We start from the raw sequence: 18,157 nt of genomic DNA, 5'->3' as shown, positions 1-18,157 counted from the left end.
TCAGCAGACCTTTCTAGGTTTCTGTGTTTCAAAGCAGCCATTTTATCTGATATTGTAAGGAAGAAGCATTGAGAGACAGTAGACCTTTCTAGGTTACTTCGGCTGCTGGAAGAAGATCTTTCTAAGTTACTGTGTTTCGAAGCAGCAAATTTATCTGATATTGCAAGGAAGATACTGAGAGACAGAAGACCTTTCTAGGTTACTTCGGCTGCTCGAAGAAGATCTTTCTAAGTTACTGTGTTTCGAAGCAGCAAATTTATCTGATATTGCAAGGAAGATGCACTGAGAGACAGAAGACCTTTCTAGGCTACTTCGGCTGCTGTCAGAAGACCTTCCTAGGTTACTGTGTTTCAAAACAGCAAATTTATCTGACATTGCAAGGAAGATGCACTGAGAGACAGAAGACCTTTCTAGGTTACTTCGGCTGCTGGAAGAAGATCTTTCTAAGTTACTGTGTTTCGAAGCAGCAAATTTATCTGATATTGCAAGGAAGATGCACTGAGAGACAGAAGACCTTTCTAGGTTACTTCGGCTGCTCGAAGAAGATCTTTCTAAGTTACTGTGTTTCGAAGCATCAAATTTATCTGATATTGCAAGGAAGATGCACTGAGAGACAGAAGACCTTTCTAGGTTACTTCGGCTGCTCGAAGAAGATCTTTCTAAGTTACTGTGTTTCGAAGCAGCAAATTTATCTGATATTGCAAGGAAGATGCACTGAGAGACAGAAGACCTTTCTAGGCTACTTCGGCTGCTGTCAGAAGACCTTCCTAGGTTACTGTGTTTCAAAACAGCAATTTTATCTGACATTGCAAGGAAGATGCACTGAGAGACAGAAGACAAATTTCAAATTTTAGTACCTAAAAATTTAGTCGATTCTGCAAATTGTGTCTTCATTAGAAAATGTCCCAAAAAGCACAGTTACTCAGTAATGACAACTTTATCCCGTTAAAAAGCAATTATTTAAGAACCCAGTTTAGGTATTCTTGTTCTCAGAAATGACCATTTTTTTTTCAAAATAAGAACCTTTTATAGAATCCAGTTTGAATATCCCTATTCTAAAATACTTAAGACATTACGCTCAAGAGAAAAAAATTCCACCAAGATTTAAGATATAACAATAAATTAACCATTCATCCTTTTCAGCATAGATTTTACAAGTTTCAAGCCTCCTTAGGGAGGGGGGAGGTAGTTTTGCCCTTTGTAGTATATGGGTTTTTAGTTTTATTGGTTATCCCATCTTAGCTTCATTAATTCCTCAAAACCACGATTTTTAAAGATGTATATTTTGGTTGTTCCAAAACTGTTAGGGCGGTAACACATCTTCGGCTTAATTTTTGCTTATTTTTCCACATTCTTTTCCTTTTTTCTTCAATCTGGCAACCGCTACTGCCAAACTGCATAAAGAAGCTTTTTCCTTCAAAAATTGAATTTTCGATTTTTCTTAATGTCCTAAGACGTATATGGTTGTGTATTTTTCAACAAAAACAATTCAAAGAATCAGATTAAATTTGTTACCTTAAATTTGTCTTTGCCTGGTAAATTTGAAAAAAAAAGTTCTATTGTCTTTTTCCCTCAATTTGTTTCTATGTAGTAAAAAAAAAAAAAAAAAAAAAAAAAAAACAGTGTAGTGTTCCTAGTTCCGTATGTGCTTATTTGAAAATAGTACAATGAACACTTAAATAAATACGTATAATTACAAATAATAATACAAAAGGCATTCTAATAAATTCACGTTAGAAAAAAAAAAAACTCACATAAATATCGATGCTGTTGTACCAAAAGGTTCTAAGTTCCCAGACCAATTGTCATCATTGATTGATACTCAATACTGCTTCGACCCTCAATCATCCTGATCTTACAAGTCTTTTGCAACAATTTCCGAATTTTCTCATATAATTTACTCTTTTTCAAGTCCCGCTTTCCCGCACCAAAAACAAGTTTTCTGAAAAAAATAGAACTAAGGCAAGACTTTTCGGGATAAGAGCTGTTAAGAACCCAATAAAGTGGAGTCAAACTAAACGGGATTTCGAAATAGGCTTTTATGGGATTTTGAACTTTAAAAATTTCCCATCGCTCACCCCCCCCCCAAAAAAAAACTTCACTGGACTTCCAAAAAATATACAGATACATAACAGATCCTTGTCTTAGGTGAAGTTATTCTCAGCAATAATCATCAGGGTAAGTCCAGCGAAAAATTCTAGTGGGGTGAGAAATCTGACACATTTTTGAGATTGTAGATGATGATAATGATGCATTTTGAGGACCTCACACTTTCACACAAGTGAAACGCTCTTTAAGGTATAGAAATATCCTGGTCTGAAGTTTTAAATTGGAACTTATCCCCTGTAGGTACTGTAGCGTCAATGTTTGGCATAGGAAATAAAGTCAACAACCATATACAACTATCGGAACATTTTCATGTCTTCTTTTACTTTCCAGAGCATTAACTCCATGCAGGCGATCGCATCTTCAGCACTGTCATGGCCAGAGACTAGAAAAAGGAAGGAAAAAGGTAAATATATTATATTTACAAACTAGTAATACACTGGATACTTGCACGACAGTATACTTACTGAAACGAACTAAGGCACACTAGAGAATTAACAAAACTAATTATTTAATTGAACTATGTTGGTGGCTTAATCTGCGTCTTTTCTATGTCAAACAAATAACAACGAGGCCAACGTGAACATGAGGACAGGACCGAATATCCCAGTTGGAACCTCTCTCTGCGGAGCGGTTAGGCAAGTCAATCGATGCTTGCGCAAAGAGGGTCAGACTACAATGACAGACACCTCAAGCGTCATTTCCAGCCTCGGGACGATAAGAAAAAATAAAATAAAATACTTTAACATTTGTCTTTTCTATAAATTGCCCGTTCACCATCTTGATTTTATAATTAGGATTTGAGAAGTATTTCATTTTACGAAACGGGAAACAAAGCAGCATATTAAATACTGATTGTAGCATTACCTGGCCATGTTATTATTGCCGTACCTAGGCAATTTTTAATCATCATTCAGGGACTACCCGCTTTAAAAACTATACACACCAGGTGACGCGGATGATATATAGAGGTGCCCGTTTTACGGATAACGTTAAGACAGGGTTGCCAACTGGACATAGTTTATGTCAAAAGAACACATTCCCATGTGCCAGGACGCAATGATATAAAATAGCAAGTGACAAGTTTTAGAAATTTGAGGCATAAAAGGCCAAAAATGGACACCTTTTTTAAATTAATGACACAAAACGAACCAATTTTCATCGAAGTAATGATTTTTCTCAGTATATTTATATATCATTTAGCTTACTTTACTCCAAAGTAAGGGATTTACATCTTAATATCAATTTCATGCTTTCAAACCAAGTTATTTTGTATGAATTACAAAATAACTTTTTTCTTTTTTTATTATATTCTATGTTAACTGGCCGCTTCGAAAGACATTTAAATAACGTCTTTGGGTCAATAATACAACCTGTAAAATAAAGATAACCTCTAGTTTTCGATATTTCTAGATGGACACATTTTAGCACAAAATGACACATTTTAGATTCCCACGGGACATATTCAAGGACCAAAGCAGATCGTCCTTGTCTGGGTTGGGAGGATGTCATAAATAAAGATTTAAAAGGGAATTGGAACTTCCTGGGAGGGTGTAAAGAGGGAGGCTTTAAATACATTAGGTTGGAGGAGGAGCGTGCGTAGTTGTGTTGGCCTCAGACAGCTTGGTTCTGCAGTGAGTTATTATTATTATTAGTAGTAGTAGTAAAAAGTTGGCAGCCCTGCATGTAGTACTTGGAAATGTATACCAGGTGATGGCGAGCGGGTAGCCGCTCAATTATTATTTATCTTTAAAAGAATAGAAATGCCAAGAGGAATCTGAGTAATGACGGTTGAATCCGTTAGTAATGAGGGTTCATCGTTAGCTTACGACTTCAAAAGCGACCAAACGATCCAGTCAAGCAAACGACCTTTCTGGTTTTAAAAATCACATCACATAGATAAGATGACAGTCTGTTCACTTTCAAGCCTAATTTAATACACAAGATAATTTCAAAGTTCAGACATAACCGCAAACAAAATCAAAAAAGGCGTTGTCCTGCTAAATTTAGTGTGAATTGACTTGCTTTGATAAATGTCTTAATATATAGCCTGGTTAATACAAGGTAAGCTTTGACGATAAGCAAAACCTTCACACTTCATTTGTTTACCTACTGTTCTCAAATTCTCAAGTCTCTTATTTATGAAGATGGGATTTTATGAAAAACTATATTTTATATAGTGGTTAACGCACTATATTATTATTTTATATAATCTTGTTAATTTATATTGTTAAGTTATATATTACTGTTATTTTATATATGGTTAACGCATATTTGTGAGACAAAGCGCATGCAGCGGCAGAAAAAAAAGAAGAAGAAAAATCTACCAAGCTTTTGCCTTGACTAAACTATTCTTGGCAAATTAAAATATCAAGACTGTCCGTGATGATACATGGGCACAGGGCCGTAGGAAGGATGTTTACTCGGGGAGGAGTCATACAAAGAAAACTTTAAAAACCACATCAGAAATTTGTTTATATGAATTTGTTACACTTTTACGAGTCGGACATATATTTCGGAGGGGGGGGGCAAGGGGGCTTCAAAACTTTTAGCCTCCCTGAATATGGCCTTGCTAACAATCTATTTATGTATTTTAATGTAATAACACAAAAAATGGAAGTTTCTGCTTTTTTGGGGGGCTGATGAACGGTTTGTAGGCGTATAGAAAATTTTTGAAAACATGCTGGTAGCTAGTAGACACAGACCGCCCGATGGAGGTGCCAGGGGTGAACCCATGAAAAAAAGAAAAATTAAGAAATCCAGCTTCATACTAAACTTGTATAGTAGCGATAGAAATCCAGATTAGGGGAGTCTCCAGACCCAGAGGAAGCACTTGACCCAGTAGAACCCGTCGATGACAAACTATTTGCTCTATTTTTTACAGCTGCCAAAATTTCTTTCTTTTTCGCCATTGACGGTTGAGTGGCTTCAGCTTTCTGCTACTTCTTCTTTTTCGCAGCATCGTCGGATTTAGGAGGATTCATATTTAAATCTTTGCGGATATGACCTCAACTGCATTGGTAGCCACAGGTTTTATAAGCCAGGTCGTATCCCTTTTTTGGTCCAAAGATTTTACAACCGCTGCTTCTTCGACCAAGAACGCGCGCTCTACTGCACGATTTTAACAAAAGCTAAGAGCTCATATGGCACTAGAGCCAAGAGCCAAGATGGTAAGAGATCTAGCAAAATTCTAAGAATCAATAGATTGATTTAAAAGGAAAATCAGAGGTTTAATGCCGGTCGGGATTTAAAATAAGAGCTCTGAGAAGTTAAAAATACCTCATTTTTTTCGATTTTTTCTCTCCCTCCAGTCCTGCAGATGGTCGAATCGGGAAACGACTGTTATCAAGTCAATTTGTGCAGGTCCCTGACACGCCTACCGATTTCCATCGTCCTAGCACGTCCAGAAGCACCGAACTCGGCAAAGCAGTGGAAACCCATTTTGATAGCCTCTTCTCCTTCTATTCGGGGACACCCTATATTCTTTTACGGACCAATCTCTTTATTTATGATTTGATTATTGAAGAACGTTTTTATACTATTCGAAAATCAGCAGCGTTTTTTAAGGGTGTCAATCCAGATATAAAATCCTTGATTTTGAATGATTTTAAAGACGTCTTTATTTTGGTTCATCCCCACGTGGATGTCCAAGAAGGACGATTTTGAGGACCATATCATCCTTCATCCAGAAAATACCGCTTTGATGCAGGGTTGCCATCACGGTCAGTTCCTAAAGTGCTACAATTGTCCAAATTTGCGTCCTACATATCAATTTTTGGTGCTATATCCAAGAGATTGACTGTAATAGTGATAAAATAGCACTCACGTGCCATTTTAGCAACCCTGAGCACGTACTACACTGCATAATGAAATAGTGCTAGAATAACACTTTCGTACAACAGATGCCAACCCTGTCTGGACATTATTTTTTCCACCGACAGGAAAGACCAATTCGAAAGACAAAATTGAAAGATGATTTTTTTTTTTATTTGAATGGCAGTCATGTAATATGTATCATGAGAACCGAAGCAATATTATTTTAAACAAGACTATTTAAATTATTTAAACAATATTATTATTATTTTAAATAATATTATGTTACCATACATTGAACCTCTTAAGCTTCGAAATGAGCAAGGGCTTATAAAAGATTTCAGCAAAGGTTTAGAATAGCAGCTCTCAAGAAGGAGACATTCTAGAACAAAAAGAGACACACTTTTAGACTGCTATTTTATGCTCTTTTTCATGTTTTTCATTAGCCCCTCCAGTGGCCTCATATAACTTTAAGCTATGAGAAAGAAAAATTGATAAAAACTCAAAAGTAGATAAAAAAGAGAAAAAACGAGGAAATATAATCTATTGATACTTATCGTATAGCAACAATTACATCATATTTTATTTTGGTTAGATTCTGTATATAGCCTAAGGCTATACGAGAAGATTAGAGGGGGAAGGGACTTGGGAATAATAGTCAAAACGAGAACAAAACTATAAATATGAGCATAAAATTAGCAACCTAAAATACCTCTTTTGTCCTATCATATCCCCTTCTATCCTGAAAAGCTGCTATTACTAACCTTCACCAAAGATTTCATTGTTCTGAGCAATTCGGAATAGTTCCACGACATTCAATGTAAGAGCAAAATTGTTAAATTGCCCAAAGTTTGGACCAGCCAAAAGAAATTTAAAAATCAGAGACTAACAAGATTTATTCCCGAAGTTATTTGCCTTTCCCTTACAATAGCAAAATTGGATTGTCTTTTCTTCTCCAGCAAATTGTTCAAGATTGACCTTTTCTCAACTTGTCAGACTCAGCATCTAAGATCTAACTTTGAAAACTTTTTTCTCGGGGGAACAAACCTGACCAATTTCTTCTTAGTCATGCCGTAGATACAAAAGAAAAAAGAAAAAAATGAGAGAGGAAGAACATGAGCGCTAATGTTTGCTAAGAGATGAAAAATAAACAGTGATCCAGATCAATTCTCCATATTTTTTCTCTGGGTAAGATGTAGGTACTTAGTAAAACCTTAGTTACTTCATCTTTTAGCTAGGAGATGAAAAAGAAATAATGACCCAGCTCAAGTCTCCAAGTTTTTTCTCTTGATAAGAAGTATCAATACAATCCAAAATTGAGACTGAAATATTTAATATTAATATAGCTATGACCACAAGGTGGACCTCTAAAGCACAATGCGGCATACTGCTGTCCTAATAAAAATATTTACCTTAATTTACTTACTGATTTCTTATTATAATTAATTACATTTAGTCAAAGGTCTTTACAAAGGTCTTACCAATTCATAGTTTATTAGGTGTGATTCTTTTCTATTATGGCGAGCAGGCTACCGAAAGACAGCAGAGAGATCTTTAATCTAGGTTATTGCTCTTAATACTAAAAATATTAACTTGTAAAATCTAAACCGACATTTCGAATAATCTATTAATTTCAGGTTTCAATCAGTTGAAGAACAATTAGGTAATAGTTATATAGTAGGGGAATGCCCCCAGAAAGAGGCTCCACAGTACATTATGAAAGTCCCCGCTAGAGGATCCTTGTAACACTCAAAAGGTCGACGTGAGGACGTAGTGCTGTTGCCTTGTGCACCAGTCGCTGATTAGTACCTATCTATACTGAATCTGACCCACAATCAATAAAGATAATAATAATTTATTGACCGTAAGCAAACACTTCGGGCGATGAAGCAGGAAAAGCAAAAAAAAAAAAAAAAAAAAAAAAAAAAAAAAAAAAAAAAAAAAAAAAAACCAGCAACATTATATACACATAAAAATAGTACTAGTGAAAAAAACATAAGAATCTACTGATGGTCAAAAATACCAAAAATGTCAAATATCGTCATTTGTCTGATAGACCATCAGCTGATGGTCATCATTTGTCAAAGAAGTCAAATTGTAAACAAAAAATCAAATAACTATCATTCATTTGCAGATATTACAGGAAATTCAGCGTGCACAAAAAAAGAAGTACAAGCCAATTTTGGGATCCAATCTTAAGATGAACCCTTAGAGGAAAAGACCTGCAGTTTAATTTCACCAATACCGCCGGGTAACAAGTTGATACGTGCTAGGCTTTCCGGTCTCAAATATGACGGGAGTTGTAAGGTAAAGCAGAGGGCGAGTATCCTTTAAAATACACACTGGGTTTAACTGGCAAATAATAGACCTCAATAAGAGTGGACGTGATCAGCATAGGACCACCCGGGTATATCTCTGCCGTCTGGCAGGGAAGATCCAAGTACGTTAAGGTCACATGCCGTTGTTCTCGCCCAAGACCAAAAGGGTGGAAACGGTTCAATTTCCGCATTAGGCCAAAACGATGTGCCAAATTGTGTACGAATGAGGAAGAAGGGCTCCCGCAAAGGAAAAACTCCACTGACAACCATACAAGTACATCGCGTATAAAGTCACCATATTCGTAAGAGTCTAACTGCAAGCCACCAACGACTTGACTTGCCATTAAAGATTCCGGCCAATAGAACAAATTTAATATAGGATGAGGGGCTAAAGGTGCCACAGCTTGAGCGGCTAGTGCTTGGCCAAAACGCAAATTTTTCTATATCGACAATAAGTACAATTTTATTAGCAATAAAAAATTCAAGAAAACCAATGTCATTCAATCAAGTTGGAATAGCTACAAAAATTCTTCTGCCTTAGAAATAAAAATTATCAACAAAGAGGCAAAACCACATTAACAGAGAGAATAGATTAGGACATGCAGAGCCACAAACATAGCCCGTTTTCTAGTTTTTCTAATTAAATTGTGTTCTTCCTTAGTATGGCAGGTAATCGCTAAAATAAGTTTCCGATTAAAAGGCATTAAATTGTACAAAGCCTTCAGACGTGGAAACAAATTATATAAATAGGCCTAAAGCCGAGAATTTGAATTCAGTGTAGTGTTTTTTTCTTTTCTGGAAAATAAAATATATAAGAACTCTATTTATACAAAGACAATAAAAAAACTTTTTATAGATGAGAGTTGGAACCACTGTTTAATGCAAAAAAGGGATGAGGGGGTCACTGGATGCTGGCAAACTTTGCGTGAACTTGGTCACCGTTGGCCTCTCAACGTTTAATAGTTGCTTTGCATCTATTGACCGTTGATGTTTTGAGTGACTCCTCCCATGAGAAAGGAAAAGAGAAAACAAATAATATATATATATATATATATATATATATATATATGCCTATAATATAGAGTTAATCTAGACTTTCCTCATTCAAGACTCAGCAGAATCTGCGCCTAATTGTACCTAGTTTAGCTGTCTCTAGCTTGGAGTCTATAAAATCAGTAAGTTACGAGTTCTAGATATGGTCGATCGATAGTCTACAGTTAATTAGTACCAGTTTGTTCCGCATCCATTCAGGCCGCTAGCTCCTGAGAAGAGACTTTGCAGCTAAAACGGGGTTAATAGTATCACCTTTAAAAAGACTATGGGCATATAAGAATCATAACAGACGTGAATGTTAAAAAAAAATTAAGTCTTGTGCTGCAAACTGGTAAAATTGATTACTGGTAAAATTAATTAATTACAAACTGGTAAATTAGCTTATTATATAAAAAGAGCAAATCAAAAACATTTAAATACATGGGACTTTTCTGAATATAAACTTGTACACAAAAATAGTAAAACTAAAAGAAAGCCAGAGAGCAGAAGAATTAAAAATGAAGCTAAAAAATCAAAAAATAAAATGAAAATTCGGGTCTCTATTTTAATTCTTTGACTTTTCTCTAGATTTTGTAGACATTTCTTCTACTTCTCTTTATTCGGATGCGGAAGACACCTTGTTCGGAATAAAGGTAACAGATTGGACACGCCTTATCTTTGCTGGCCTGAAGTCTCATCGTGTAATCGCATTTTATCATAGTTGTCACGCATGGTCAATTAAGTTTTATATTTTTCACTCGGCTATAGCTTTAATTACTACTCTTGTTTTATATATAAGTGGTCCAACCATCCTTTGTCCTTGGCATTGATGTGATAGTTAAGCTGGTTTTAGTAGATAGCAAAACTGTTTGGTTAATCCTTAAATATTTTAAGGAACGTTTGGTGTGTCATTAAAAAAATACAGGGCATTCAACAGATGAATGTCTAAGAATAGATAAGGAAATACAAGACAAGAAAGAAGAAGGCAAAGAAAACAAAGACACTGCAGAAAAACTGAAGATTTATTCTTACCTGAATACTGCGTAATCGGCAGTGACGGTTCTGGTCTCTCTTGCGCCCGGGACAAAATCTTGATTAGCGCCCCCCTCCGTCTCCCAAAAAATTTTAACAAATTATCATTTATAAACGAAATTATTCATTTATTTAAACCTGACTTTCCTTACTTTATATAGGGAAACATATTGAAAAAAAATGAAAATTTTGGATTCAGTTTGCTTATTCTCGCTGCAAACTACGCCTTCTACTTTATTTTATTACAAATAAAACTTTAAAATGATTATAACTTTTAAATCATTTATTTGAAATTTTGCATACCTAAAATTTCTGCATTCGGGGCAAGTGCCCCCTCTGTCCCCTTCCAAATCACCTGTGGTAGTGGGAAAGCAGTACGACTTTGTGGAATGCAAACAATTCCTTTTAGCGAATGCAGATTCCAAAACGTTCTGATGATTCAACCACATACAGAACACACGAAAAAAATTTAAAGGATGCAAAAATAAAAAAACAAAACAAAAATACTGAAAAAAAAAATATGAAAACAAAGGCGTGCTCTAAAAAATTTCTGATTCTACGAAAAAATCTAAAAGAATTCGTAATATATCATAATTTGTGATTATGTACTTTAAAAAGGGATTAACTATATTAGTGAGGTACAAAGAGCTCCATAAGACGTTGAACGAGTACGTGAGACAAGGTCTAAATATTCTTCAATTTCCAAATATTTCATTGTATATTTGCTTTGACTCACTTTTTTAGGATTCTTCCGTAATTAACATGAGCTTTAATACGTTTTAAGACTGATTAACAAGGGGAGGTATAAACGATTTATAGCCCAAATTTTCAGTTCTTTCATTTGAGAATGTATACTTTTCCATTAATTACAAAATTCGGGTATTTAGAATTCCAGGTATTTTGGAAAATAGCCAAGCTTGGGCAGCAAGGATGGAAAAACTCACTCCCAGCTCATCTTTACTCACGGTTGTTCAGCTCAATGCTACACATGTAGCTCAGTATTGCACGACTGAAAACTCTCGACTTTTTATCTTCTTACTATTAGCCAATTTTATACAATTTTATCTTTGGAAGGTATTATTTTTTCCTTATTTACGGCATCCCTTTTCCTTATTTACTTTTACACTTCAATTTTATCTTTGAAATAGTGTTATTTTTTCTTTATTTACAGTGTCTTTTTTCCTTATTTACTTTTAGACAATTTCAGACTTTCATTTTATCTTTGGAATGATGTTGTTTTTTCCTTATTTCCTTATTTACTTTTGGACAATTTTATAAAATTTAGACCTCAGTTTTATCTTTGGAATGGTAATACTTTTACTGTATTCAAAATGAGTTTAACTATGGATCAGTTGACCTTATTTATTTGACCTAGGAATAGACGTCTTAGCTATCCCTGTAAGAAAGGTTGCATCAAGGAGGAGGGGTGAGGTTATCGGATTTGAACCACCAATCAAAGTTTCTGTCCGACCTCCAACATATTAACAATTAATAACTTAAAACATATGAGGAGATGAGACCAATCAAGCATAAAACTATAAATTCAACATTTCTTTTGAAATTAGAAGACAGAAAAGAGTTTGCCACCTTCATTGGAAATTCATTTTACATTTAGGCAAGATTAAAGAAGAAAATTTGCATCTAAAGACCTTGAATGAACAGGAGTTAATTATTTTGTTTTGTATACATATGTTAGTTTGTATTTCTATTGATGAAAATCTCTGTATATGTGATCAGAATATCTAGACTTTTGTACCTGTTTTCACAGTCTAAATAAAAGGACCTGTCCCCATTTGAATGTTTACATGCATCTAATTTTTTTTTACGTTTCATAAACATTTTTTGCAGAACAAGACCCCCTCCCCACCCGAATACACACACTAGACAACGCACTTGCCTGCAAGGACGACCGAGAGGACAAAAAAATGAAACGAAAATCAGCAGAGAGATACATTTAGACGAGACTGGGTCTGAGTTAAAATCGTAAATATTGAGTAGGGGGACGTGAAACCCAGTACCGACACGGCTAGAAGTGAGTACATTTAGATGAGACTGGGGTCTGAGTTTAAATCGTAAATAGTGAGCAGGGGGACGTGAAGCCCAGTACCGACATGACTAGAAGAGTTTTTGAGACAAAATAGCACTTAAAAGCAGTATTCGATGTTTTCAGCTCAAATGGTAGCTCACAAGTTAATTGAGTTTAGGTGGGTGAAGGGAAGGGATTACTCAGTTCAGCAATTCATGGCTCTTGTAATCCACAGTCTTGTCAACAAAAATAAAGACACTTACCGTCATTTTGAATTATTTTTTTCAAGATGTCAGCACTCAAAGTTTTCAGAGCCTTTTTATAGGGCGGGCCCATCTTATGAGGAAAAACCACACTTGTGTCAACCACTGTTGGATGTATTAACTGAAAAGATAAGAGAAAAGATAAAAAGATAAAAGATAAAGAAAAGAAAAGACGAAATTTTATTTCTTGCCACACAAAGAAAAAAAAAATTAAAAGCACTAAAAATACAGAAACTCAAAGGCAAACAATAGCAAATATCAATTAAAATTAATATGAAAAAAAACAATATGGAATACAAAAAACATATAAAATTTAGAAATCGGTCAAAATTTAGAAATCAGTTCAAGAGAAAAGTAAAAAAAAAGAAATTATATGGAATTAAGCAGCAAAAGAACTAGCTGACCGTTAAAATTAGAAAAAAGACATCATACAAGAGAAAAGCAAATAGTTATACAAAAAAATCAAGCGAAAAGTCCACTTGAATAACGTTATTTTTCTGTGTTCCCCACATACCGAGACAAGTTACTCTGAGCTATGTTGCAAGTTGCTATGAGCTACCGACGGTTTTGGGTATGCTTCTTTAATCCTCAAACCCTGGGACAGCTGTCTCTGAGCCATGTTGGAAAGGAATGTTGATGATCTCTAATATTGGAAGCAACACTAATAACAGCAGTCAAGGGTGGTTCTGAAACGTGGGTGCTCCGAAAGACGGAGCAGAGTTTTTTAGATTTTTTTTCAGAGGAATTATATATGGACAGTTTTGGGTATTTTTCTTTATTCTTCCCACCCTGGGACAGTTGTCTCTGAGCCACGTTGGAAAGGAATATTGATAATCTTCTATATTGGAAGCTATACTGATAACAATGGTCAAATATGATTCTGCAACGTGGACCCTTCGAAAGATGGAGGGCGATTTTTTAGATGTTTTTCGGAGGAATTGTCTATGAACTGTTTGAGGTACCAGTTTAACCGACCGCATTTCAAAAAGTAAGCTGTACGAAAAATGGGGTTCAATCCCGCTTTCTAGGGATATGAGAAAAAGCTTTAGATAGCTTGGACACGTTCTGCGGACGAAAGACGACAGATTGCCAAAGATGGTCCTCTTCGGTCAACCGTCTATGGTCGAACAAAAAGCAGTCATCCACGAATAAAGAGGGAAGACCTAAAGAAGGATTAAAGGAAAATAGTAGCTTATTGGGAGTGTTTGAAGAAGGAAGCTTTACCAAAATGAGGATGGGCGAGGAGCAACCGTGGCTAGCTAGGCCTTATGTGGCTTGGTGCTGCATCGAGTGGTTAATAGTAGTAGCCCATTTGCCAATTTTTTGTCTTTGCGTGTTTTTCACTTTAAATTGTTTTTTATTCCCAGTTTCTCCAAACACTACCAGCCATAGAGCCTTGCAAGGGGAATATGTTGTTTTTTCTTTCTTTTTTTTTGTGATTCTTTTTTTTTCGAATAAATGAACTCAGAACTCTGGACATATAGTGGATCTGCCAAAAAACGGTGAATTAGTGAACATATCTTGTTGAGAGATACTGATATAGCTTTAGATGATGGTGCTGATAAAAAAAAAATATCATAGAATCTACAGCTGAAGTTTCCAAACTCCAAAGTATGAATACTTGTACTGTGTGAAGTACATTACTTGAGTTATCACCAAGAATATAAGAAAAATCTTTATTTAATTAGATAAAATAGATACAAATGTGTTTGCTTCATCATATGGAGGAGTGGGGGGGGGCAAAAGTAGGTATATAAGATACCACAAGAAAACAGTACCCACTGCATTATTCAGCAAAGGAAAAGACGTATAATTTTCATCGTTTTTATGTAAAATACGTATACGTAATTATATAACGTAATTAAGTAAATAATTTCATCGTATTTCGTATATTATATAAAATTGAAGGATCTTCTGGCACCCAAATCTTTCCGCCCTTCTTTCTGTTCCAGTCCTTCTCATAGGGAAACTACTAGTCTCAATTTCATTTACGCGACACCACTGCATACCTACTTTTACCCCCCTCTCCCCCATGTTGTCCATTTAAAATTAAAGTGATGAGAAAAACACTTATATTTCTGAAAGAAGTCGTGGCCAGGAGGAAAACCTTCACCTCCTTACATCATTAGCAATGCCATTCAGAAACCAAAAGAGCTTTTTCGTTATTTTTCTTGCAATTTTCAAGGATAATCCCATCGTACTTAAGTTTCCGCCTCTGTTGAGTTCCCTTGGTTAAATCATTAATTACCACTGAGGAATCAAGGCTTAATTAAATAACGCTGCATGTCATTATAAATTGGCAGAGCTTCGAACAATAAAAAAACTTTAAGTTTATCCATTTGAGATTGATGAAAAATCTATGAAAAACTCGTAAAACAGCTATAAATAAACACAGACTTCAATCACATCAAACACAGATTTCAAACACAGATTTTCACAGATTTAAATAAACACAGATTTCAGTGACAGAGACCAAATCTTCCATATCTCTGGAACTGCTTGGGTATTAAGTTGAAACTTTCAAGGAGTGTTTTAAGGGGTGGAGTAGACGTATAATTACGGCTTGTGGGAGAGGGTAGAACTAAATCAAAATCCACTGTATGAATCCATGGTATCAGATACATTATCTGCCTTGTCTTGAAAATACCTCGGCAGATGGGGGGGGACTTCAGGTAGCACAGGAAAAAGAAGGGACAAAGGAAGGATAGGAGTATTTCAAATAGTTTTCAGGAGATAAGCTAAACCAATTTGTTTCCTGACATTCTGCACTGCAAGTTGTTATGGGACTGCGAATTATCTCATGGTTCAGTAGCAAGGTAAATAAAAAAACATTATATGTTGCCCAGTTATCAAAATAAAATATTTGTCTTTTCCTTTGTTTTCATTGTTGTCAGGTTATCAAAATAAGATATTTGTCCTTTTCCTTTGGAAAGGGAAGGGACAGAGGAAGGATAGAAGTATTTCAAATAGTTTTGAGGAGATAGCTAAATAAATTTGTTTCCTGATATTCTGCACTGCAAGTTGTTATGGGACTGCGAATTATCTCATGGTTAAGTAGCAAGGTAAATAAAAAAAAACATTATATGTTGTCAGGTTATCAAAATAAAAATTTTTAATATATCAGGAACGGCTTGGAAGAGTCATTTAAAACTCAAAGGAATTTTTTGGGGAGAAAGGGCTTAATATTTTGTTACAAATCTACCAAAAAGTTTTAAGCTTCAAGCCCCAGTTGGACAAGAATTCATCCCTGTTAGGTAGCAAGGTATATCTAGATACAGTATGTAAAACGAGGTTATAAAAATCAAGTATCCACAAAATCTCAAAAAAGCCTAGAAGTGTCAATTTGAGATTTTCAGGGAGTGCAGAGGAAGGGGCTACAAATAAATCTTTTTCTCTAATCCATCTTAACTTATTAAGCCTTAATGGTATCATTTCACTGTTAAGTAGCAGGGTAAATAAAAAAAAAAAAAAAAAAAAAAAACACTATGCATTGCCGGGTGATTAAAACTGCAAATCTGCCATTTTTAGCAAAAAGCTTCGGAATTAAGTTGAAACTTTCACGGGGTGTTGGGGGGAGGGGCTAGTGTGCCTAAATCTTTTACTGGAAGACAGAAGGGAAAGTTCTACAAACTTCGTCCCAAGTCTATTTAACAAAATTTGCCAATCCACAGCTGTTTGACTGGACTCCATTCATGCTGAAATTGCGATGTAGGCCAAAAGCAACCGTGTGTAGCCACTTTATCAAAATAGCCAATCTTTATTACCTTAAAATTAGTTTCGAGAAACCCACAAATATTTTCAGGGGGACGTAGGAGAACAAGTAGACATCTGACTTTGACTTGGGAGGAGAAGAATTAAATTGTGGGAAACTATGTATCCAGGTTAAAAACATGGAATATCTCCAATACATCAAGAACGGTTTAGGGTATCAAGTCGAAATACTAAGGGATAATTGAGGGAGTTCGGGTCAATCTTGAATTACAACTTGAGGGAGAGGGTAGAGTTAGATTAAAATACACTATATGCATCAAGATAATAAGAATGCAAAACCCACAATATCGAGAGAGCCTCCCGCACCTCCCTAAACCTTCTAAAGGCCACAGCATCATAACAAGATACATCTAAAAAGTTTTCTTTTGCAATTATAACGTCAATAAATTTCAAAATTGCTGGGACTTTCAGAAATCAATACCATTATATTTTACACTCCGTAGTCAATCTACTTTCGTTACTACCATGGTCTTTGTAGTTGTTTAATTGGATCTCAATCATAATTCTGTAAGATTTTTCAAAAATAGTTTAAAAAACGGTAAACGTGTAAGTTGTTTTGAAGCCAGTAGAGTAAGAATTTCAACATGGCAATAGCCAGGAACAGTTTCCACAAGTAACCAGGTCTGAACTCACATTCTGAGTAGAACCAATTTCAGTCTTCTGGCAAATATGGTTCTGACAGTTTTACGTAATTTGCGAATCAGATGGGAAAGTATAATGGACAAGTCAGCTTGCAAATAATGGACAAGTCAGCTTGTCCAAATCCGGTTTCATAGCGACAAAGACAAAGCTCAATTTAGTTTCCAACGCACAGTGATAGAAGATAGTGTCTGAACATGGATTTTGAAATGAAGATTTGGGATTTGCTAAGGACTGAAAATTATGACAATTATGTTTTTCCAGGATAAGGGCTATTGCTCACAACAAAACAGTGCGTCAATGGACACAACATGACTTTATAATATTACGAGAAGGGACATTTAGGTTAGGTTTACCTAATTAAAATGTACCTGCATCGTAGTTTTTTCCACGAAAGAACCTAACTTCACTCATTAAGCGTTTTCTGTATAATACACAAGTACTGAAGGTTATTTTCATTATCCTCAGCTACCAAACTGCACAACTGCATATAGAGGTTATTTTCATTATCCTGCAAATGGGACAAGTCCGCTTTGCTATCCAACTTGCAAATAATGTCTTTACATTTACGACAGACAATAACAAAGCTTTTGATAAACCTTACTCTACCTTTAATGCTTTGAAATCACTTTCTAGACTGTGGCCAATCAATATTGTTTTGTCGCTGAACTTGCTCAATAGTACAGCTTGCACATCTCGGAGACTAGTTGTTACACCCCTTAACTGATCTTCTGATATGCCACTAAACCTAAAAAAAAGAATCTAATAATTATACAAATCTCATAAATGAATCTCAACTATAACACGGTAGCGGAGATGAAGCGTTTTCTACTGATAAACCAGATTATAAATTCAGTGGAAAAATGAAGTCTAGAGAGCGGGATTATCGGGATGACAAAGTCAGGAACAGTAACATTTTTAAACCCAAAATCAAAGACACGCGGACCAGCGAGATATACAATGCAGAACCTTGCTATAAAAAAAATAAATGCAGTTAAATCGAATATCGGTAATCTATGTAATATTTGTTTATATATTCGTCTAACAAAAGCTTTCGACAGGTATGCTTTTTAAGTTTATTATTCAATTTTTTTTGGGGGAGATTATGTGCCTATCTAGCTGCTGTTCGGACTACCTACCAGAAATAAACTGGAAGG

At 35.3% G+C, this 18,157-nt stretch overlaps 1 protein-coding gene across 1 annotated transcript in view; it reads right to left on the bottom strand.

The window, feature by feature from the left end:
• Positions 1–1,670: 1,670 nt before the first annotated feature.
• Positions 1,671–18,157, bottom strand: part of LOC136037848 (RNA exonuclease 1 homolog) — an 85,314-nt gene continuing 68,827 nt past the window's right edge. Inside the window, exons 12-14 of the mRNA XM_065720692.1 lie at positions 17,610–17,748; positions 12,591–12,711; positions 1,671–2,491 (exon numbers count right to left, since the gene is read on the bottom strand). Coding sequence (XP_065576764.1) covers positions 2,403–2,491; positions 12,591–12,711; positions 17,610–17,748 — 349 coding nt within the window. The 3' untranslated portion in view covers positions 1,671–2,402. The remainder of the gene's footprint in view (positions 2,492–12,590; positions 12,712–17,609; positions 17,749–18,157) is intronic.

The sequence above is a fragment of the Artemia franciscana genome, chromosome 17 (genome assembly GCF_032884065.1).
Source record: "Artemia franciscana chromosome 17, ASM3288406v1, whole genome shotgun sequence".
Classification (NCBI taxonomy): domain Eukaryota; kingdom Metazoa; phylum Arthropoda; class Branchiopoda; order Anostraca; family Artemiidae; genus Artemia; species Artemia franciscana.
The sequence above is the reverse complement of the archived record's forward strand: the minus strand, read 5'-3'. Positions and strand labels throughout refer to the sequence as shown.